The following is a 24,522-nucleotide window of genomic DNA, read 5'->3' on the forward strand; positions in this document are numbered from 1 at the left end:
GCCCTGAAAATCTTTCCTTTAGGACAGCGCATTCCGCCCTGTGTAAAAAAAGAAGTCACCTCATCTCATCACCCCTTTTACCGATTATCTTAGATCTATGCCCTCAGTTTTTTTTATTCATTCACAGGATGTGGGCAAGACTGGCAAGGCCAGCATTTATTGTCCATCCCTGATTGCCCCCAAGAAGGTCATGGTGACAACTGAGTGGCTTGCTGGATCATTTCAGAGGGCACATTAAAGAGCCAACCACACTGCTGTGAGTCTCAATCAATAGAGGCCAGACCAGGTAAGGACAGCAGGTTTCCTACCCTAGAGGACATTTGTGAAAATTCTTCTTTTTATATGGCAATCTGCTGGTTTCTTAGGCACCAGTGTCAGTGATAGCTTTTTATTCCAGCTGCATTAAATTAGCTGAACTTAAATTCACTGCTACCATGAGGGGTTTGAACTCACATCTCCCGGTTATTAGTCCAAGACCATCACTGCTAAGTTACCATTCCCATAGTCAGTGGAAACAGGTTTTATTTATTTACTCTATAAAAACACCTCATAATTGTGAATACTCCTATTAAATCTCTTACCCCTCTCTGCTCTAAGGTGAACATTCCCACATTCTCTACTTCTCAAAGAGGGTTGACAACCCAAGGGGCAAGTGGGAGAAAGCTTTTATGGACGTGGCTGAAAGGTCAGTCAGAAATATATTTGCAGCAGACCTTGGAAGGTGGGGAAAGGTAGCTTAGGAAGAGAACTCTGGTGCACATAGGCTTTGGCCCAACTGGTGCTGGGGGGAGAGGTGCAGAGTAGGCCAGAGTCAGAAAGGTGAGCTGGGGCATAGGGTTGGAAAAGATTGCAAAGTAAACAGAAAGAAAGAACTTGCATTCCTATAGCACCCTGCACTTTTGAAGTGTAGTCAGTATTTTAAAGTAGGAAATGCAGCAGCCAATTTGTGCACAGCCAGCTCCCACAAAGAGCAATGTGATAACGACCAAATACTCCATTTTGTAACATAGATTCAGTAATAGATATTGACCAGGACTCCTCTACACTTCTACAAAATAGAGCTATGGGGTTTTTTATGTCAATCCGAGAGGGCAGACAGGACTTTGGTTTAAAATCGTCAGAAGAGCCACTTCTAACAATGTAGCACTCCCTCGGTAATACACTGGAGTGCTGACCTAGATTTTGTAAGGGAGGAGCAAGTGAAGGGAGGGTTTTGAAAGAAAGAACGATGATTTCAATTTGATACACTGAGGGACAGGGAGCTCAGAGGTACTCGCTGCAATCTGGCTACCTTTGTTGGGTCAACTCAGTCTGATTGCTATTCATTTCCAGATTTGCTCAGTACAGTGCTGGCGATCGCAGTCCAGTGTCCGGTCCAGACTGACACCAAATGGCTCTTGAGCCAATGTAAGCAGATACATCCATTTCGGGGAATTGACCCAGTTGGAGGCACTCTCGCCCCTATGAGTCAGGTTATTGTGGGCTCAAGCCCCATTTGAGCACATCATTTAGGTTGACCCTTCAGCACGGTACTGGGTAGTGGGGGAGGGTGCTGTGTGGTCTGAAATGCCATCCTTTGAACAAGATGTTAAACTCACCCAAAGAGTGACTTTGTCCTGGTGGAACAGATAAGCTGTCGAAGATCCCACGGCACCTTTTTTGCAGAGGAGCAGCACTTTCACCCAGTGGTGGAGACATTTTTCCTCCTCCAACCCTAGTGATCAGTTATCTTACGGCTGTCGGCTGCGTGGAAATGACTGTCACGTTCACCTAAGAAACCGCCGCCTGCACTTAAAAGCAATGTGTTGCATGTGACTCTCTTATAGACATTTTGGAGAGGATGTAGGTTTAAATGGTCTCCTCTGTGGCATCAGGTGAAAACAAGACGCTCAAATGCTTCCAAAGTGAACCTGCGGTTTCTGCAGCAGCTTTCCTTCCAGATAGCCCATGGAAGAAAGCCACGTATTCCTTATTCCTCCCTCTCCTTCAATAACTCAATGGCTCACCCAGTGAGCACGAACACTATTATTTTCATCCTTTCCACCAGCAAAGGACCAGGCAGTAGCAATGCATCGCTTAATGCCCTGTTCCTGCCAAGACCCAGGCCGTGAGATTTTTGGAATGGGCTGGGAAAATAGGCTTGCAGCTGTCCGCCCAAAAGGAAACGGGACTCTGAATCATGCAAAGAACCCCCAGGCAATTTTATTGTTGCAATTGGGCAGAGCACATGATGCAATCGAGCCTAAGCAGTTGTCCTTAAAAGGACCGCTGCAGTTCCTCTGTTCTCCCTGGACTCACACAAATCGGCTGACAGCCCTTCCCCGCCTCCCTGCTAACGCATGCACTCCACCCCCGCCCTTCCCATTTTAGGTGTCCCTCTTGACTCAACAAGAGCAATCGTCAGATCCCTCAACTCCCTACCTGCCACCCAAATCGCCTGTCCATGGCGCAAACCTGTGGGCGACTCCTCCCAACCCCATCAAATTAAAATGAGGTCCAACTATGAACATGGACACAAACCTCCCACCCAATATCCACCTATCAGGAAAATTGGCTCTGATATGTGGAAGCTCCTGTTAGAAAATGCTGACCTTGGTGCTCAAAAGTCGCTGGGCTCCATCACTTAAAGACCGCCTACCTCATTTTGTGTCAACCCTACTGTGATCTGAGCCACCACCCAAGCTTAACCAATTAAGCAGAGTGACCAGTTAAAAACTCACATAATCAAACACAGACTAATTGAACCATTGAACACTACACCTACTGCTACCTCAAAGTAAGGGGGCAGGGGGTGGGGGTGTAGGGTGGGGTTGGTAAATGAACACACAATGTCTGGCTTCTGCAGACAGACACAATGATGTGACTATGTGTGTGCTTCATTGGTGGTTGGGGTTGTGGAAATGCTTCATAGCCAATTGAGTACTTTTAAAACATCATTGTTATAACGATGTAGCAGCCAATTTGTGCACAGAAAGCTCCCACAAATAGCAATGTGATTTTTTTTTTTATTCGCTTCTTAGGATGTGGATGTCGTTGGCTAGGCCAGCATTTATTGCCTATTTCTAATTGCCCTTGAGAAGGTGGTGGTGTGCCGTCTTCTTGAACCGCTGCAGTCCATGAGGTGTAGGTACACCCACAGTGCTGTTAGGAAGGGAGTTACAGGATTTTGAACCAGCGACAGTGAAGGAACGAAGATATATTTCCAAGTCAAGATGGTGAGTGACTTGGAGGGGAACTTGCAGGTGGTGGTGTTCCCATGAACCTGCTGCCCTTGTCCTTCTAGGTGTAGAGGGTTTGGAAGGTGCTGCTTAAGGATTCTTGGCAAGTTGCTGCAGTGCATCTTGTAGCTGATACACACTGTCTATGCAGCTATTGTGCAATGGGGAGAGTGAATGTCTAGGGTGATGGATGCTGGTGGGGTGCCGATCAAGCAAGCTGCTTTGTCTTGGATGGTGTCAAATTTCTTGAGTGTCATTGGAGCTCAACTCATCCAAGCAACTGGAGAGTATTCCATCAGACTCCTGACTTGTGCCTTATAGATGGTGGGGTGTCAGGAGGTGAGTTACTCAATGCAGGATTCCAAGACTTTGACCTGCCCTTGTAGCCACAGTATTTATATGGCTGGTCTAGTTCAGTTTCTGGTCAATGGTAGCCCCCAGGATGTTGATAGTGGGGGCTTCAGCGATGGTAATGCCATTGAATGTCAAGGGGTGATGGTTAGATTCTCTCCTGTTAGAGATGATCATTGTCTGGCACTTGTGTGACACAAATGTTAATTGCCACTTTCAGCCCAAGCCTGGATATTGTCCAGGTCTTGTTGCATTTGGACATGAACTGCTTCAGTATCTGAGGAGTTGTGAATTATGCTGAACATTGTGCAATCATCAGCGAACATCCCCACTTCTGACCTTATGATGGAAGGAAGGTAATTGATGAAGCAGCTGAAGATGGTTGGGCTGAGGACGTAACCCTAAAGAACTCCTGCAGTGATGTCCTGGAACTGAGGTGACTGACCTCCAACAACCACAACCATCTTCCTCTGTGCTAGGTATGACTCCAACCAGCGGAGAGTTTTCCCCCTGATTCCCATTGACACCAGTTTTGCTGGGGCTCCTTGATGCCACAGTCGGTCAAATACTGCCTTGATGTCAAGGGCTGTCACTCACCAGATAATGAGATAGCCTGTTTTTCCAATGGTGTTGATTGAGGAATAAATATTAGTCAGGACACTAGGGAGAACTTATGTGTTCTTCTTCAAAATAGTGCCATGGAATCATTTGCATCCATAGGCAGACAGCCTCAGTTTTATGTCTCATAAAGTGCAGCACCTCCAACAGAGCAGCACTCCCTTAGTACTGTAGTAAGTAATAACCTAGACTTTAGCTTAAATCTATGGAATGGGTCTTCAATTTAGAACCTTCTAACTCAGAGCCAAGCATGCCACTCATTGAGCTGGCAGAAAAATGACCCCTGCCCTTACCTCTCCCTCTGCTAGGGATTTGGCTCCTATAGCGGTCATTAGCGAGGAAACCATTGCGGCTGGTCCAGTGATATAGGACGATCCAGTGTCAACGACAGCTGCACATCCTTGACTACAGAACAGTAACTCCCCACCTACAGAAATTCTAAAGGAGGGAAAAGAACAAGAAATCAGGAAAGGATATTGTTCTCGCCTTCAAAATGATGACAAAGTTCTGCACTTTATTATTATTATTATTTGCTAGAGATTGCAGGCTGCAGTTCAGGAGAATGAAGCCCTGACTGTTACAATTAGGGGTGGAAGGATGGCCAATGTCAGTCTGTACAGCAAAGGCATTTTTCGAGGAGAGTTTCAGCCAAGGCTTAGTTGGTAGCACTCTCACCTCTGAGTTTGATGGTTGTGGCTTCAAGTCCCAATTCAGAACAAAATTCCAGGTTGAGAGTCCCAGTGCAGGTTGAGAGCCCCAGTGCAGGTTGAGAGTCCCAGTGCAGATTGAGAGTCCCAGTGCAGAGGACTTGCTTCCCTACGATGTCTTTCATGACCTTAGGGCTTCCCAACTTTACAACCAATGAAATGCCTTTGAAGTATTGTCACAGCTGTCAAGTGAGAAACATAGAAACCATTTTGTGCACTGTGAGGTCCCGCAAACTGCACTGCTATAACAAGTTGATAACCTGGTTTTGCGATGCTGATTGAGGGGTAAGCATTGGCCACGACAACACCCTTGCTCTACTTAAATCTGGTTCAAAGGGACTGTTTAATATCCACCTGAGACAGCTAGGAGAATTGTCTCATATCAAAAGACAGCATCTCCAACGGTGCAGCATCCCCCTGAAGTATCAGCCTAGATATTTGTCTTTAAGTCATTGGAATGGGACTTGAATCCACATCCTTCTATCTGGAAGATGAGAGTGCTTCCAACTGAGCCACAGCTGACATACAAGCTTCACATCCAATTCAAGGTTGAACCACAAGGTTGCATCAAACATTAATAATCAGGTAGCAGGAGTCATGGTGTCACTGCCAGAGATAAACTTTATATAACCACAATAAACACATTCAATAGCAAATCTCCCTCTGCCCTTCTAGCAAAAGGCAATAGTCTGTCTTTTAGCTGTGCTGATTGGACCAGGCTGAAACAATATCACCTCTGGAGCAGGTAAGAGCAGGCATTGGCGCATGGAGTGGTGCCTATCGATTCAAAGGCCGGAATTATCCGGCCCCATTGGCGTCGGGCGTCATGATCAGGGGACAATATGATGAAAAGACCAAAAATCAGTTTTACGCTGTTGTGAAACCAGTTTGCGATCGCCCGCTCCATCCGTCAATGGGAGGCCGCGTTTCCCTCAGGAACATCATTTTAACACAGTTGCATCTAACCCTGCTCACCGGAATCATCCCCCCATCAGCCCCCACCGTGTCAAATTCACCGCCCACATCGGCGTGACCTCCGATGCCTTTGAAAGGTGTGCACCTGGCGACCTGAACCTCGAAGGGCACTCGGAGGTGAATGCACACAGCCAGCGCTCACAAGCATCACCCGTAGCACATCAAGGACGAGGCGCCGTGCATTCGTTGGGGGCACAGGCAAGTCCCTTTCTCCTGGCTGGCTTTCGGTGCGGTGCCAGGGCAAGGGCTCCAGTGCAGGGTCAAGCCCAGGGTGGGGGGACAGGGGGATGGGCGGTGGTGGGGTGTTGGGGGCAAGGCAGCAGAGATTGAATGAAGTACACAAGAACATGCCAGGCGTTGGAGTTAAGCCAGCACAGACAGGCTGAAGGAAATACTCAAGCACTTGCTGCAGGGATGGGGGGAGGGGGAGGGGGAGGGGGAGGGAAGTGGCCACGCGCTTGGGAAAGCTTGTCAAAAGTGAGCATTCTTCCACAGCTGAGACCGTTCAGCTGTAGCTCCATTACCATACTTGGGCCTCTGAAGCTTTCCTGTCCACTCAAGCAACACAAAAGCATGAAAGTTCTGTCAAATGCTCCAGAACTTTTCACCCCTCCTCGGGTGCCCACTGCAAATGAATGTACGTTTTAGGGGGCAGCAGAACACATGGCCGACTGGGCAAGTTGTAGAATCCCCTTGTGAAAGGCAGCCATAGCACAGTCACTGGTGGAGGTGCTGACAGCCCCTTGCAATGTCTTTATTAAGGTTTGGACCAGTATCCATTATGGTTCAAGCTAATAGTGCAGCCTTGCAATACGGGTTAGGAGAATGCTTGTGCCTGAGCTGAGAGCACAGCCTGCAGTCCAGTGGGCAAAGCTGCTGCCACTCGGTCAGGTGGGTGGGGCGGAAGTGGGTGGGATTTTGGACAGCCAATGAGTGCACTACACACTGACCATCCAAGTGGTGGCCATCACTCTCCGGCATGCGTGAAGGAGCCTTCAGACTTAACCAAGTGAGGTTCTTAGTACACCCATGCTAACCCATGTGTCTCTCTCTTTGATCCTGCGGGAGGAGAACATCAGGATCATGGAGCCTGGTGATTTAATGGTATGTCCCATGGCTTACAGGGGGCAGAGAAGAAGAAGAGAGCGACAGAGGTGCCTGGCTTGGCAAAGAGAGCAGCACCTCCCTCAAGATGAAGGATCGGCAGGGCCTGCTGCACACACAGCTGAAGATCCACAGAGAGCCATTGCTCGTAGGCACCTCACTAGACCCAGGGTCTATAGACGGCACTTGTCATTCCTGCAGATGACCGAGAACCAGTGTCACTGAAAACTGAGCATATCTAGGGAACTGGTCACTCACATATGCCACCTCTGCAGGATTTGGCACCACAGGGACATGGAGGGCATCCACTGCAAGTGGCATATTTTTATGCCAGTGGTTCTTTCCAGGGTTCCACAGGTGACAGATTGTGCAGGATCTCACAAACCTCCACACACAGATGTATCCAGGAGGTCACAGACGCCATCTTCGTGAAGGCACGGAACATTGTGCACTTCATCCGGGATCAGGAAAGCCAGGAAGCAAGAATGCTGGGATTTGCGCAGATCTCGGGTTTTCCACAGGTGCAGGGTGCCATCGACTGCACTCACATGGCACTTAGATCTCCATGGCAACAAGCAGTCAACTTCATCATCCACTCGCTGAATGTTCAGCTGCTGTGCGACCACCACAAATGTATCCTACAGGTCTGCGCACAATTCCCAGGGACCATCCACGACTCCTACACCCTTCAGCAGGTCTCAGAGCCCCGACATCTTCCAGGGTTCAAAGCGGCTGCAGGGTTGGCTCCTCAGGGACAAGGGCCCACTCAGTGGCCTCAGACTGTACCAGAGCGATAGTATAATGAGGCTCATGCCGCGACTCGGACTTTGGTGGAGCAAATGATAGATATCTTGAAAATGAGGGTCCGGTGCCTCGACAGGTCTCGTGGAGCCATGCAATACAGTCCCCATAGGGTGCTGCGCATCATCATCACTTGCTGCGGGCTCCACAACCTGGTGCTGCAACAGGGGGAGGACCCGGCTGAGGAGGAGGTGGAAGAGCTTCACATCTCCTCCGATGAGGAGGACGTCAAAGGGGATGACGATGATGGGATCCTCGAAGGTGAGGATACCGGCGGTGAGGCCATCCCACTGGCGAGGTGAGGCAGGCACACTCGGGAAGCCTTCATAGCCGCAAGATTCGTGGAGGATGATGACGAGATGCAGTGAGGACAATCCTGACATCCTCACCTTGCATCTGTGAACGTTTGACTCCTGTGTGGCTGATGGCAGCGCCCATACCCTCAGTGCTCAGGCTCATGTCATGGAGACACAGCGAAGGCTCTAATACAAAGAAACAAAGAAACAAAGAAAAGTACAGCACAGGAACAGGCCCTTCGGCCCTCCAAGCCTGCGCCGATCATATTGCCCGTCAACTAAAACGTTTTGCACTCCCAGGGTCTGTATCCCTCTATTCCCATCCTATTCATGTATTTGTCAAGCTGCCCCTTAAACACCACTATCATACCTGCTTCCACCACCTCCTCTGGCAGCGAATTCCAGACACTCACTACCCTCTGCGTAAAAAACTTACCCCGCACATCTCCTCTATAGTTTTCTCCTCTCACCTTAAATCTATGTACCCTTGTAATTGACTCTTCAACCCTGGGAAAAAGCTTCTGACTATCTACTCTGTCTATGCCACTCATAACTTTGTAAACTTCTATCAAGTCACCCCTCAATCTCCGTCGCTCTAGTGAGAACAATCCGAGTTTCTCCAACCTCTCCTCATGGCTAATAACCTCCAGACCAGGCAACATCCTGGTAAACCTCCTCTGCACCCTTTCCAACGCCTCCATATCCTTCTGATAATGTGGTGACCAGAATTGCACGCAATATTCCAAGTGTGGCCTAACCAAGGTTCTATACAGCTGCAGCATGACTTCCCAGCTTTTATACTCAATACCCCTGCCAATGAAGGCAAGCATGCCATATGCCTTCCTGACTACCTTATCCACCTGCGTTGCCACTTTCAGTGACCTGTGGACCTGTACACCCAGATCCCTTTGCCCGTCAATGCACTTAAGGGTTCTGCCATTTACTGTATAATTCCTACCTGTATTAGACCTTCCAAAATGCATTACCTCGCATTTGTCCAGATTAAACTCCATCTGCCATTTCTCCGCCCAAGTCTCCAACCGATCTATATCCCGTTGTATCCTTTGACAATCCTCTTCACTATCTGCAACTCCTCCAACCTTAGTGTCATCTACAAACTTACTAATTAGCCCAGTTACATTTTCCTCCAAATCATTTATGTATCCTACAAACAGCAAAGGTCCCAGCACTGATCCCAGCGGAACTCCACTAGTCACAGCCCTCCATTCAGAAAAGCACCCTTCCACTGCTACCCTCTGTCTTCTATGACCAAGCCAATTCTGTATCCATCTTGCCAGCTCACCTCTGATCTCGTGTGACTTTACCTTCTGTACCAGTCTGCCATGAGGGACCTTGTCAAAGGCCTTACTGAAATACATGTATATAACATCCACTGCCCTTCCATCGTCGATCATCTTTGTCACTTCCTCGAAAAACTCGATCAAGTTAGTGAGACACGACCTCCCCTTCACAAAACCATAATAGTCGCTCACTTCCAGGAGGATGATGACAACATGCGGTGAGGACACTCCATAGATCTTCACACAGCCCCTGTGAATGCCTGACTCCTGTCTAGCGGAGAGCAGCTCGCTTGCGCCCTGTGATCAGGGTCATATCTTGGAGACGCAGCTGTGGAACTTTAAATGTACTGTTCATAGATGCTGAAGAGAAGGGGGACCAGCCCCACCTCAAAGGTGTTGAGGGCACACAGAGAATGACTGAACTCTGTGACACCTCCACACGACATTCTGGCAGCAACGACAAGCACCATCGAGGTGCAGGCATCACTAATGTGTCCAGTGAGTATGAAGCTGGACCATCACTTTGGTCTGAAGGTTCCACACTGCACAGGGAACAGGCCCTGGTCTGAGACACCTGCCTTTATCCTTTGCAGAAACCAAGGTTTCACATCTGAGTGACACAAACACTGCTCATCAGAACAAGGAGGGATAGGCAAGGAGGCATTCTTGGGAGTTTATTCACAATAGTGAACATTAAGTACAAGTGATTGACACCCCTGCCCAAGCTGTGCAACTACATCTTCTTAACCTTCCTAACCCTGCTGCTACGTCTTGGTGCTCCTCGGACATCCACAGCAGAGGTGCAGTCAGCCTGCTGACTGCGATGCCCTGTCTGTGATGACTCTGGTGGGTGTTCTCTGGGAGGCTGAGACCTGGAGGGCCCCAGCCTGCTTTTGGGGTGCTGCTGTGGCAGTGACACCCTCCTTGGCCTGTGGATCTGGAGCTGCTGGGGTCACAGGAAGAGGGGATTCGGATGGGCCGGACACTGCCAGTCACGTGGATGGATGGCCCAGGGGGTTCACCTGCTGATCCCCCTCCCTATGGGTGCCCGAGGGCCCCTGGCTGACACCTTGAGGAGAGGGAGAAGCTGGAGTGAGATTGAGCTGCCCCACACCCATCTCGTGTTGATACTGTTGGAGGCCAACTATGGCACCTGCGAAGGAGATCAGCCCATGCAGAGGTCCAGGACTGAAGTCCAGGACCAAGTCCTCCATGGCATTGACCTTGATGTGTTGGCATTCTGGCACTATCACCTCAGACTGAAGGCGGATGGACTCCTCGATCGTGCCTTGCAATCTGAGGAGTGCAGTGGACATCCCTTCCTGATGTTCCCGATCTTATCTTTGCAGCTCCAGCAACTGAGGTATGACCGAGTCCAGAGGCTCATCATCCGGCTTGGACTCAGCAGATTTCTGGCCTCCAGCAGTCTTCTGAGTGCTGGAAACCTGGGGAGTCCCTGCCGCTGCCCGCTGTGGATCAGACAGTGTGCTGTGCTCACCAGATTGTGACCCTGAGGCTACTCTAGAACTAGGTCCACAGAGGTGTGTGTCTCTGTGCTGGTGGAGGGTGTGGGTGAGCGCTGTGGCAGTATTCAATTAGGGTGTCATCAGATTCTTCTTCCGAGGTGTCTTCAGGGCTTGAGACAAGGACCTGGATCGTGGTCCCCCTCGGCTGCTTCCCAGGCGTGTAATTAGTGCAGGGCAGGGGACTGTGGAACAGGGGAACTAACTCACAGCATGGTTGTCTGATGGATGTTGCACTGCTGGATCCTCACTTGGTTGAGCAGCGCCGACCTAACTGTCAGCAAAGGAAAAGTCCAGATCATTGGCAGCCAGTTGGGTGACTTTATTTTCAAAGTCCGTGAGGACCTTACTGTCAGGCATTCCGCCACCAGTCTGAGACCTCTCCCTTTTGCTGTGTGGCTGCTTGATGGAAAGAGTATAAGCAGGGCGTCTGCCAGGCCAGATGATAAGGATGCCTGGCATGTGTGGGTGGTGAGTGGTGCCATGGACGGGATGCGGACACGATCCACAGGGCAGATGAGGGTGTATGTGAGAGTGAATGGTGATGTCCCTTCAACTGGCAGTGAGTGAGATCCCTGTTTGTGAGTGCGTGAGTTGAGAGTGATGAGGAGAGTGACTTACCCTGGTGGAACAGAGGAGGCAATTCATCCACCTTCAGCACTGGGTGGCTGTCCTCTTTTGCAGGGCGTGGGTGTTGACCACCACTGCCGCTGCCTCCCACGCTGGATTGGTGACTTGCCTTGCAGGTCTTTGCCCAGAATGGGGGTAGAGGACTTCACGACGGGCCTCCACTCCACTGAGTAGGCGCCCGAGGGAGGCATCACTACATTTGGGGACAGCACGCTTCCTCCCTTTGGCAGCCATGGCTTTGCAGCAGCTTCCGATCCCTTAGAGAGAGTGAGCTCTGTGCTGGGTTACCCTTTAAATATGGTACCCGGAATACTGAAGGCCTGAGGGGATGGTGGGGCAGAGAATCAGAGGCTGCCCCATCAGCGATCCGGTATTTCCTGGGAATGCATTATTAATGAGGCGTGGTGCACTGGGAATGGGGCCATACGGCGCGAAAACCCGCCATTGCGGCCAGCGGGTAGAACGCCTTCTTTCCCACCGGCTACCGCACTTTGTGCAAATCTGGGATGAATTCGAGATTTATCTATTTGAAATAGAAACAAGGACTGCTTACATTTTATCCCACTCTGTTTTCTGTCCGCGCTCACTCTCTTATTCTTTTGCTTTAACTTATTTTCAATCTTTAACTAAAGCCACCTTTCTCCCATCTACCTTCTCCTTATATAAAAAAAGCTTCTTGAGCCACATCAACCATCCGAATTAAGCCATACAAGTGAGAGACCATTAAATAGCACAACAGTTAAATATTAACAGTGCTCCCTTTGTACATACTAATCTTTAAACTGTTTACCACACGCAATAATAATTTGGAATCGGAGCCTCTCTGAGTGAATCTGTGCCTGAGGGATCACTCCGAGAGTGTGCTGTGTGCTCACCCTTTCACTTTGATCTGCCAGTAGCCTTTCTTAACCAGGCTCAGATAGTGGAACTCCCCGCTGTAGTAGGAAGGGTCGCTGCCCCCCAGAATGATCTCACCACCTGGGCTCCCACTGGCGTCTCTGTGTAAATAAAGAAAACAACTAATTTAAAAGGTCAAGAAACAACAGAAGGGAGCAGGTAGCTGAGGGTAAGAGATTATCCCCTCCACTTCAATAATCTCGGGTCCAGGACGTCCGATCCCCAGAGGGTCGTACCCCGGAGGTACCCCCCTCTGGATGCGCTGGGGGAACCGCTTGAAGTACTGGACTGACACATTGGACCGTGCGGGATTTGCCCGGGAGGTTTGTGCTTCTGATGGGCAATTCCCCTACACCCAGAACCTTCTGAAAAAGTCCCCAAATCTGAGTTAGAGTTGGAGACTTTAGATGATTCCAATTTACTTACCTGAACACTTACCCAAGAGAAGTTAGAAGAATTAAAACTAGCTCTAACACCTGGGTAACTATGCTAGTGACCTCCTGAATCCCCCCCCAACTCTGACCCCACAGACCTGACTATCCCCCACAACCCCTCGATTCACCCCCAACTACCCTCCGGCCCACCTGACTACCACCTGACACCCAACTACCCCCGGCCCCCCAAGCACCATGACCACTTGATTCTCCCCAACTCCCCAGACCCACCTTACCCCCTCACCCACTTACCTGCCAACCTACATCTCACCTACCTGCCACGCTAACCCCTCACCCACTTACCTGCCACCCTACATCTCACCTACCTGCCACACTAACCCCTCACCCACTTACCTGCCACCCTTCCCTATCACCCACTTAGCTGCCACCCTACATCCTCACCCACCCACATGCCACCTTAAACTCTCACCCACTTTCCTGCCACCCTGTCCCCTCACCCACCCACCTGCCACCCTACACCCTCACCCACCCACCTGCCGCCTTACCCCCTAACCCACTCATCCACCATGCTACCCCCTCACCAACTTAGCCTACACATTTACCTTCTCTCTGTAGCTTCTCAAAGAGAACAACTCTACCTAGCGGAATACGACAGCTAGTGCCGTAAAAAGGTGTAGCTTGGCTTCCCCCAACAATCCTGCAAGATGAAGGAGGGCTCCCAGAATAGGTACACTCCGCATTTTTGAAGAGGCGCAGTCCAGAATTCCGGGCCAGAAATACGGAGCTCCATCCTAGTGTGAAAGAATAGGAGTAGGATGGCAATCCGACAGAGATTGCCAGTTCTCGGAATGTTTGGCCTTCAATTTTTGCAATGGAATCTTTTTACTCATTATTCATTCATGGGATGTGGGCTTTGCTGACTAGGCCAGCATTTATTGCCCATCCCTAATTGCCCTTGAGAAGGTGGTGGTGAGCTGCCTTCTTGAACCGCTGCAGCAAATGTGGTGTAGGTACACCCACAGTGCTATTAGGGAGGGAATTCCAGGATTTTGACCCAGCGACAGTGAAGGAACAGCGATATATTTCCAAGTCAGGATGGTGTGTGGCTTGGAGGGGAACTTCCAGGTGGTGGTGTTCCCGCCTATCTGCTGCCCTTGTCCTTCTAGGTGGTAAAGGTCATGGGTTTGGAAGGTGCTGTCAAAGGAGCCTTGGTGAATTCCTGCAGTGCATCTTGTAGATGGTACACACTGCTGCTACTGTGAGTCGGTGGTAGAGGGAGCAAATGTTTGTGGATGTGGTGCCAATCAAGTGGGCTGTTTTGTCCTGGACAGTGTCCAGCTTCTTAAGTGTTGTGGGAGCTGCACTCATCCAGGCAAGTGGGGAGTATTCCACCACACTCCTGACTTGTGCCTTGTAGAAGGTGGACAGGCTTTGGGGAGTCAGGAGGTGGGTTACTCGTTACATGATTCCTAGCCTCTGACCTGCTCTTGTAGCCACAGTATTTATATGGCTAGTCCAGTTCAGTTTCTGGTCAATGATAACCCCCAGGGTGTCGATAGTAAGGGATTCAGTGATGGTAATGCCATTGAACCATAAGGGGCGATGGTTCGATTCTCTCTTGTTGGAGATGGTCATTGCCTGATACTTGTGTGGCGCGAATGTTACTTGCCACTTGTCAGCCCAAACCTGGATATTGTCCAGGTCTTACTGCATTTGGACATGGACTGTGTCAGCATTTGAGGAGTTACGAATGGTGCTGATCATTGTGCAATCATCAGCGAACATCCCCATTTCTGACCTTATGATGGAAGGAAGGTCATTGATGAAGCAGCTGAAGATTGTTGGGTCGAGGACACTACCCTGAGGAACTCCTGCAGTGATGTCCTTGAGCTGAGATGACTGACCTCCAACAGCCACAACTATCTTCATTTGTGCTAGGTATGACTCCAACCAGCAGAGAGTTTTCCCATGATTCCATTGACTCCAGTTTTGCTCGGGCTCCTTGATGCCGCATTTAGTCAAATGCTGCCTTGATATCAAGGGCAGCCACTCTTACCTCACCTCTGGAGTCCAGCTCTTTTGTCCATGTTTGAACCAAGGCTGTAATGAGGTCAGGAGCTGAGTGGCCCTGGCAGAACCCAAACTGAACGCCAGTGAGCAGGTTATTACTAAGCAAGCGCCGCTTGATAGCACTGTTGATGACCCCTTCCATTACTTCACTGGTGATCGAGAGTAGACTGATGGGGTGGTAATTGGCTGGGTTGGATTTATCCTGTTTTTTGTGTACAGGACATACCTGGGCAATTTTCCACGTAGCCAGATAGATGCCAGTGTTGTAGCTGCACTGGAACAGTTTGGCTAGGGGCACGGTAAGTTCAGGAGCACAAATCTTCAGTACTATTGCTGGAATATCGTCAGGGCCCATAGCCTTTGCAGTATTCAGTGCCTTCAGCTGTTTCTTGACATAAGACCATAAGACATAGGAGCAGAAATTAGGCCATTCGGTCCATCGGGTCTGCTCCGCCATTCAATCATGGCTGATAAGTTTCTCAACCCCATTCTCCCGCCTTCTCCCCGTAACCTTTGATCCCCTTACCAATCAAAAACCTATCTATCTCAGTCTTAAATACACTCAATGACCTGGCCTCCACAGCCTTCTGTGGCAATGAATTCCATAGATTCACCACTCTCTGGCTAAAGAAGTTTCTCCTCTTCTCTGTTCTAAAAGGTCTTCCCTTTACTCTGAGGCTGTGCCCTCGGGTCCTAGTCTCTCCTACTAATGGAAACATCTTCCTCACGTCCACTCTATCCAGGCCTTTCAGTATTCTCTAAGTTTCAATCAGATCCCCCCTCATCCTTCTAAACTCCATCGAGTATAGACCCAGAGTCCTCAAACGTTCCTCATATGTTAAGCCTTTCATTCCTGGGATCATTCTCGTGAACCTCCTCTGGACCGTCTCCAGGGCCAGCACATCCTTCCTGAGATATGGGGCCCAAAATTGCTCCCAATATTATAAATGTGGTCTGACCAGAGCCTTATAAAGCCTCAGCAGCACATCCCTGCTTTTATATTCTAGTCCTCTCCAAATAAATGCTAACATTGTATTTGCCTTCCTAACTACCGACTCAACCTGCAAGTTAACCTTAAGAGAATCCTGGACTAAGACTCCCAAGTCCCTTTGCACTCCAGATTTCTGAATTCTCTCCCCATTTAGAAAATAGTCTATGCCTCTATTCTTCCTACCAAAGTGCATGACCTCACACTTCCCCACGTTATATTCCATCTGCCACTTCTTTGCCCATTCTCCTAACCTGTCCAAATCCTTCTGCAGCCTCCCCGCCTCCTCAATACTACCTGTCCCTCCACTTATCTTTGTATCATCTGCAAATTTAGCCAGGATGCCCTCAGTTCCTTCATCTAGATCATTAATGTATAAAGTGAAAAGTTGTGGTCCCAACGCTTACCCCTGCGGAACTCCACCAGTCACCGGCCGCCATCCTGAGAAGGACCCCCTTATCCCCACTCTCTGCCTCCTGCCAGACAGCCAATCTTCTATCCATGCTAGTACCTTGCCTCTAACACCATGGGCTCTTACCTTACTGAGCAGCCTCCTGTGCAGCTCCTTGTTAAAGGCCTTCTGGAAGTCCAAGTAGATAACATCCATTGGCTCTCCTTTGTCTAACCTACTCATTACCTCCTCAAAGAATTCTAACAGATTTGTCAGGCATGACCTCCCCTTGATGAAACCAAGCTGACTTTGCCCGATTTTACCATGCACTTCCAAGTATTCTGAAATCTCATCCCTAATAATGGACTCTAAAATCTTAACAACGACCGAGGTCAGGCTAATCGGCCTGTAATTTCCCGTCTTTTGCCTCACTCCCTTCTTAAACAGGGGGGTTACATTAGCGATTTTCCAGTCCTCTGGGACCCTCCCTGACTCCAGTGATTCCTGAAAGATCACCACTAATGCCTCCACTATCTCTTCAGCTATCTCCTTCAGAACTCTGGGGTTTAATCGATCTGGTCCAGGTGATTTATCCACCTTCAGATCTTTCAGTTTTCCTAGCACCTTCTCCTTGGTAATGGCCACCATACTCACCTCTGCCCCCCGACTCTCTTGAACTTTGGGGATGTCACTCGTGTCTTCCACTGTGAAGACTGACGCAAAGTACCTATTCAGTTCCTCCGCCATTTCTTTGTTCCCCACTACTACCTCTCCAGCGTCATTTTCCAGCGGCCCAATGTCCACTTTTGCCTCTCTCTTTCCCTTTATATACCTAAAAAAACTCTTGCAATCTTCTTTTATATTACTGGCTAGTTTACCCTAATATTTAATCTTCTCCCTCCTTATTTCTTTTTTAGTTGTCCTCTGTTGGTCTTTGTAGGCTTCCCAATCCCCTGCTTTCCCACTGCTTTTCGCCGCATTGTATGCTTTCTCTTTAGCTTTTATGCTGTCCCTGACTTCCCTTATCAGCCATGGTTGCCTCGTCCACCCTTTAGTATGCTTCTTCTTCCTAGGGATGAATTTTGCTGTGTCTCCCAAATTACTCCCAGAAACTCCTGCCATTGCTATTCCACTGTCTTTCCTGCTAGGCTCACCTCCCAGTCAATTCTGGCCAGCTCCTCCCTAATGCCTCTGTAGTTGCCTTTATTTAACTGTAATACCGTTACATCTGATTCCAGCTATTTCCTCTCAAATTGCAGGGTAAATTCTATCATATTATGGTCACTTCCTCCTAAGGGTTCCTTCACCTTAAGCTCCCTTATCAAATCTGCCTTATTACACATCACTAAATCTAGAATTGCCTGTTCCCTAGTGGGCTCCACCACAAGCTGCTCCAAAAAGCCACCTCGTAGATATTCCACAAATTCCTTTTCTTGGGATCCACTACCAACCTGATTTCCCCAGTCTACCTGCATACTGAAATCCCCCATGATCACTGTAACCTTGCCTTTCTTACACACCTTTTCTATCTCCTGGTGTATCTTGTGCCCCACATCCTGACTACTGTTCGGAGGCCTTTACATAACTCCCATTATGGTTTTTTTACCTTTGCGGTTCCTCAACTCTACCCACACAGATTCTATATCATCTGACCCTACATCATTTCTTGCTATCGATTTAATTTCATTTCTTCCTAACAAAGAAACCCCACCCCCTCTGCCAACCTGCCTATCTTTTCGATAGGTTGTATATCCTTGGATATTTAGCTCCCAGTCCTGATCCCCTTGCAGCCATGTCTCCGTGATGCCCACCACATCATACCTGCCAATTTCAATCTGCGCCACAAGCTCATTTACCTTATTTCGTATACTGCGTGCATTCAGATACAACACCTTTAGTCCTGTATTTCCCGTCCCCTTTCTCATTGTCATCCCTTTATCTGATGTACTTGAAGTTAGATTCCTAGCCCTTTCCAAACACTCTGTCCTATTTTGTGTTCTGGGGACTTTAATAGCCTCTCCTGGGCTCACCTTTCTTTTCAGTTTGTTCATAATTTTCCATGAAGTTGAATCCACCCCCCCACACGCTAACCTGCTGCTTTGTTTCCCATTAGTCATACTTCTTGGAGTTTTACCCTTCCCTCCCCCCCATTTTCTAGTTTAAAGTCCTGTTGATGACCCTATTTACCCTTTTCGCTAGAACATTGGTCCCAGATCGGTTCAGGTGGAGACTATCCCAACGGTACAGATCCCTCCTGTTCCAATACTGATGCCAGTGCCCCACGAAATGGAACCCCTCTTTCCCGCACCATTCCTTTAGCCACGTGTTTACTTCCCTTATTCTCGCATCCCCATGCCAATTTGCACGTGGCTCAGATAGTAATCCGGAGATTATAACCCTTGAGGACCTGTTCTTTAATTTAGTTCCTAGTTCCTGATAATCCCCAAACAGGTCCTCTTTCCTAGTCTTATCTATGTTATTTGTCCCGACATGGACCACAACTGGATCCTCTCCCCTCCCTCTCCAATATCCTTTCAAGCCGGTCAGAGATGTCCCTCACCCTGGCACTGGGCAGGAAACATACCATGCGGGACTCTCGATCCTGCTTACAAAGGAAGCTATCAATTTTCCTAATTAAAGAATCCCCTACAACTACCACTTGTCTTTTTGCTCCCCCCTCTTGAATGGCCTCCTGTGCCACGGTGCCGTGGTCAGCTGGCTCATCCTCCCTACAGCCCTGTTCCTCATCCACACAGGGAGCAAGTACCTCGTACCTGCTGGACAAGGCCAAGAGCTGAGGCTCCTCTGTTCCTGAACACAGGATCACTCTACCTGCCTCACTTGCAGTCACACCCTGCTGACCCTGACCACTGACCGGACTTGAGGTACTTAATCTACCGGGTGTGACTGCCTCCTGATACATCACATGGAGTGAATGGAATTGGCTGAAGACTGGCACCTGTGATGTTGGGGACCTCCGGAGGAGGCCGAGATGCATCATCCACTTGGCACTTCCGGCTGAAGATTGTACCAAATGCTTCAGCCTTTCCTTTTGCACTGATGTGCTGGGCTCCTCCGTCATTGAGGATGGGGATATTTATGGAGCCTCCTCCTCCAGTGACTTGTTTAATTGTCCACCACCATTCACGACTGGATGTGGCAGGACTGCAGGGCTTAAATCTGATCCATTGATTGTTGGATCACTTAACCCTGTCTATCTCTTGCTACTTATGCTGTTTAGCACATAAGTAGTCCTGTGTTATAGCTTCACCAGGTTGGCACCTCATTTTTGGTGCTGCTCCTGGCATGCCCTCCTACACTCTTCATTGAACCAGGGTTGATCCCCTGGCTTGATGGTAGTGGTAGAGTGGGGGATATGCTGGGTCGTGAGATTACAGATTGTGGTTGTATATAGTTCTGCTGCTGCTGATGACCCACAGTGCCTCATGGATGCCCAATCTTGAGTTGCTAGATCTGTTTGAAATCTATCCCATTTAACATCGTGGTAGTGCCACACAACACAATGGAGGGTATCCTCAATGTGAAGGCGGGACTTCGTCTCAATTGTGCAGTGGTCACTCCTACCGATACTGTCATGAACATATGCATCTGTGGCAGGCAGGTTGGTGAGGATGAGGTCAAGTATGACCCAGTCTAGCAGCTGTATCATTTAGGGCTTGGCCAGCTTGGTCAGTACTGGTGCTACCGAGCCATTCCTGGTGCTGGACATTGAAGTCCCCCACCCAGAGTACATTCTGCACCCTTGCCACCCTCAGTGCTTCCTCTAAGTGGTGTTCAACATAGAGGAGCGCTGATTCATCAGCTGAGGGAGGGTGGGACGTGATAATCAGCAGGAGGTTTCCTTGCCCATGTTTGGCCTGATGCCATGAGGGGGCCAGAGTTGATATTGAGGACTCCTAGGGCAACGTACTCCCAACTGTATACCACTGTGCCGCCACCTTTGCTGGGTCTGTCCTGTGGGTGGGACAGGACATACCCAGGGATGGTGATGGTGGTCTCTGGGGCATTATCTGTAAGGTATTATTCCGTGAGGATGACTATGTCAGGCTGTTGCTTGACTAGTCTGTGAGACAGCTCTCCCAATTTTGGCACTAGCCCCCGGATGTTAGTAAGGAGGACTTTGCAGGGTCGACAGGGCTGAGATTGCCGTTGTTGTTTCCGGTGCCTAGGTCGATGCCAGGTGGTCCATCAAGTTTCATTCCTTTTTTGTGACTTTGTAGTGGTTTGATACAACTGTTGCTCAGCCATTTCAGAGGGCATTTTAAGAGTCAACCACATTGCTGTGGGTCTGGAGTCACATGTAGGCCAGACCAAGTGAGGACAACAGATTTCCTTCCCTCAAGGGCATTAGTGAACCAGATGGGTTTTTATAACAATCAACAATGGTTTCATGGTCATCATCAGACTTTTAATTTCATATTTTTGTTGAATTCAAATTCCTCCATCTGCCATGGCAGGAATTGCACCCAGGTCCCCAGAGCGTTACCCTGGGTCTCTGGTTTACTAGTCCAGCAACAATACCACAGCACCATCATCTCCCCACAAAGCTACTGCTACTTGGCAGAACATTTCTCATTTCACTTGGAGTGGCCACAAGGATAGTTAGCTGGACAGTTAGATACTTACTGAAATGGAAAGTTTCCGATACCGTATCTAGGATTTCCAACTCGGGTTGGATGTATCCCTGGAGCAGGTCAGAGGATGGAAATTCTGTGGCGAGTAACTCACCTCCTGACTCCCCAAAGCCTGTCCACCATCCAAAAGGCATAAGTCAGGAGGTGGAATACTCTCCACTTGTTGGGATGGTTTCAGTTCCATCAACACTCAAGAAGATCAACACAATCCAATATCAAACAGCCCGCTTGATTGGCACCCCATCCACCACCTTCAATTCACTCCCTCCATCACTGACGCACAGTGACAGCAGTGTGTACCATCTACACGATGCACTGCAGCAACTGTCCAAGGCTCCTTCAACAGTACCTTTCAAACTCACAAACTCTATCATCTAACAGGACAATGGCAGCAGATACATGGGAACGCCAACCTCTGAAAATTCCCACCAAGCCCCTCACCATCCTGCCTTGGAAATTTGTCAACCGTTCCTTCACTGTCGCTGGGTCAAAACCCTGGAACTCCCTTCCTAACAGCACGGCGGGTGTACCTACACCACATGGACTGCAGCGGTTCGAGAAGGGATGGGCAGTAAGTATTGGTCTTACCAGCAACACTCTCATCCCATGAATGAGTCACAGTTGAACGTGGCTCCCACTTCCAATTGCCCCGCCCAGCACACCGGCCACCGATCTCACCTGACAAGTCCAATTTCACGGTACAGCACTGGGTCACTCTCATTGAAAAGCAAACAAGCCATCATTGGCTCATTGAATGATTCCTGACTGTCTGTCAAACAACCTTTTTGCCTGATCTCCAATATTTTTCCAACTAACCAGCACTATTGTTCCAAAAGAATAAAAAAACGTGCATAATTATTTTAATGCCCCCTCTGATCTTACTCCCGGGTCCCGCTGAGCGGTGTCTCCAAAATTCATCGTTCATTCCCGAAGATTCTAAGCCAATCCTCGAGCGTTAGCAACCCGAACTATCGCACACATGCCCTTTAGGAGATGAGAGGGCAGACTGTTCAGGGAGATTAGAAGGAGCCTTGGACTGCTACAGGCTGTACTGTAACTGACCTTGGAGACTCTGCTGTTGGCTCAGTGTGACAGGAATGGAAACATGTTCTGTTTGCCAGCAGTTTCAGCTGGAAGCCTCCTGTTCACAGTGTTTAGTGGATCCACTGATTTGCTTCATATATGGTTTATTAAAAAATAGAGCAAATCTCTGATCTAAAAGTCATAAAGCTCATTTAGTCCTATGTCCTTCTTACATTGTTTCCCTGTCGTCCTGCCTTCCTCTCAAACTCACTCGTTTTCGAATGGACTTACTCTTTGTTCCTGTTAAGCCATCTCTCTGTTACTCCAGCTCCTGTTTGTATACTGTTTGTTAATCCTTGTCCCTGTATAGGCTTGATAAACTGTATCTTCTCTCTGTTACTCATTTGCATTGTTATTCCCCCTCCTTATTACCCTATTACCCCCTCTCTTTAACTCAATCTGTTACCCCATTTCCATATTATTTAACCTCTCTGATACACAATTGTTCTTTTAACCTTATTTTCCCTTTGGCTCATTTCTCCCATATCAAATTTACCTATCATCCCATCTCCCTATTACTTCATCTCTAGCTATTATTCCATCCCTGCTACTTCATCTCCCTGTCATTCAATCTCTCATAGCCACATCTTCCTAGTTACTCTGCTGTTGAGTCCCTTCCCTCTCATGCCCCAATTTACCACTGTCCCATCTCCCCATTACCCAAACTCTCCAGTGTCCCATCTCCCCATCACCTTGCCCCGCCATCTCGCCAACTCCCACCCCACCCCCTACCCCCATCTCTACCACTGCCCTCTTTACCCCACTCCATCTCACTTCACAGCCTATTCATTAATTTTGGAAACACTGTTGTTTTGAAGGAAAATGTAGCATCCAAATTTCTCTCAGTAGGGTCTACAAAGTGCAACGAGAGGAATGATCATATTCAGGAGCAAACAGAGAGAGAGAGAGAGAGAGATAGAAAATTTCAACCTTTCAGTCTGAGTCGGGTTGGAAACCATTCATGGAACTTTCTAAAATTATGAGGTAGCTGTTCACCTGGAATGTTCTTCTTTAATCCATGATCGTTGCTATGGTTTCCTGTATGACTGCCCCACTCTGAGCTCTCCTTTCACAAATCAACTTTAATCACCTCAGATACCTCGAGAAACTATGATAGGTTTAAAATTCTATGCCTTTGAATAAGCCGCCATCATTTAACCTCCCCTTGAAGCTGTCTCTTCAAGTGGCTTCCTCGTTGTCTAAGGGTTGCTTCATTATAGGCAGAATTTTTAGGGGAGCTGGTGGTGGCATATTGTCACTGGACTCGTATTCAGAGACCCAGGGTAATCCTCTGGGTTCAAATCCCACCACAGCAGATGGTGAAATTTGAATTCAATAAAAATCTGGAATTAAAAATTTGATGATGGCCACGAAACCATTGTCAATTGTTGTAAAAACCCATGTGGTTCACTAATGCCCTTTAGGGAAGGAAATCTGCCGTCCTTACCTGGTCTGGCCTACATGTGACTCCAGACCCACAGCAATGTGGTTGACTCTTAAATACCTCCTGAACAAGGGCAATTAGGGATGGGCAATAAATGCTGGCCTACCCAGTGATGCCCACATCCAATGAATTTTAGAAGAAGAATTTTTAGGTTGGCCTGCAGGTGCGCTCTTGACTCAATCGGACGGTGAAATGACATCGGGCGAGCTTCCCGATGTTCATCCCGTGCCCACGCTTACGTCAGCACCCACCCTCCTCCTGCCACGCCCCCCTTCCCCCACCCCAGCAGCGCTGAGCATTTCGGCGTGCGCTTCACACTGGCTAGCCAATAGCGGTCAGGGGGCCGATAGTGGACAGCGGTCCATTCCCCGGCTGTTCCCAGGCCCACCAATTGCGCCCACACGCCAACCTAAAAATCCTGCCCCGTGCCCCATGCCACGATTTCGCAATGGGACCAAGATGAGGAGGCAGGCCCCAGTAGCTGCTTCAGCCAGTACGGAGATCAAACCCACACTGTTGATGCTATTCTGCACCAACTGAGCTAACCAACCTCTGCCCTTGAAGCTATGTTCCGGTTAATTAATTACTCTTTTTATATCCCAGGCGCCCTAAGCTCAACTATCAGCTTGACCCAGTTTGCAGCACATTTCCTTGGAGACGTTGGCTGGTGACACTCGTGTCTCTGAGTTAGAAGGTTATGCGTTCAAGTGCCACTTCTAGCAGGGATGCAAAACTCCAATCTGACACAGGAGTGCAGAGCTGAGGGAGTGCTGCACCCTCAGAGGCGTTACCTTTCAGGTGAGCAGTCAAACTGAGGCCCCACACAGCTTTCTCAATGCAGCTGGGCCTAAAGATCCATGGCACTATTTTGAGAAAGAGTTTGGGGGGAGGTACATTGACTGTCCTAGTCAACAGTTATCGCTTAATCAGCACCATAAAAACCTAGTGCTTAACACATTGCTGATTGTGGGAGCTTGCTGTGTGCAAATTGGCTGCTGCATTTCCTACATTACAACAGTGGCTACACTTCAAAAATGACTTCGTTGGCTGTGAAGCACTTTGGGGTGTTTGGGGG

General features: G+C 48.9%; 1 protein-coding gene across 1 annotated transcript in view; it reads right to left on the reverse strand.

Annotated features, from left to right (window-relative positions):
* ren (renin) overlaps nucleotides 1–24,522 on the reverse strand; it is a 69,056-nt gene that overhangs the window by 12,591 nt on the left and 31,943 nt on the right. Inside the window, exons 6-7 of the mRNA XM_078546386.1 lie at nucleotides 12,400–12,522; nucleotides 4,481–4,625 (exon numbers count right to left, since the gene is read on the reverse strand). Of these exons, the coding sequence (XP_078402512.1) occupies nucleotides 4,481–4,625; nucleotides 12,400–12,522 (268 nt within the window). The remainder of the gene's footprint in view (nucleotides 1–4,480; nucleotides 4,626–12,399; nucleotides 12,523–24,522) is intronic.

Source organism: Cetorhinus maximus, chromosome 8 (genome assembly GCF_964194155.1).
Source record: "Cetorhinus maximus chromosome 8, sCetMax3.hap1.1, whole genome shotgun sequence".
NCBI lineage: Eukaryota > Metazoa > Chordata > Chondrichthyes > Lamniformes > Cetorhinidae > Cetorhinus > Cetorhinus maximus.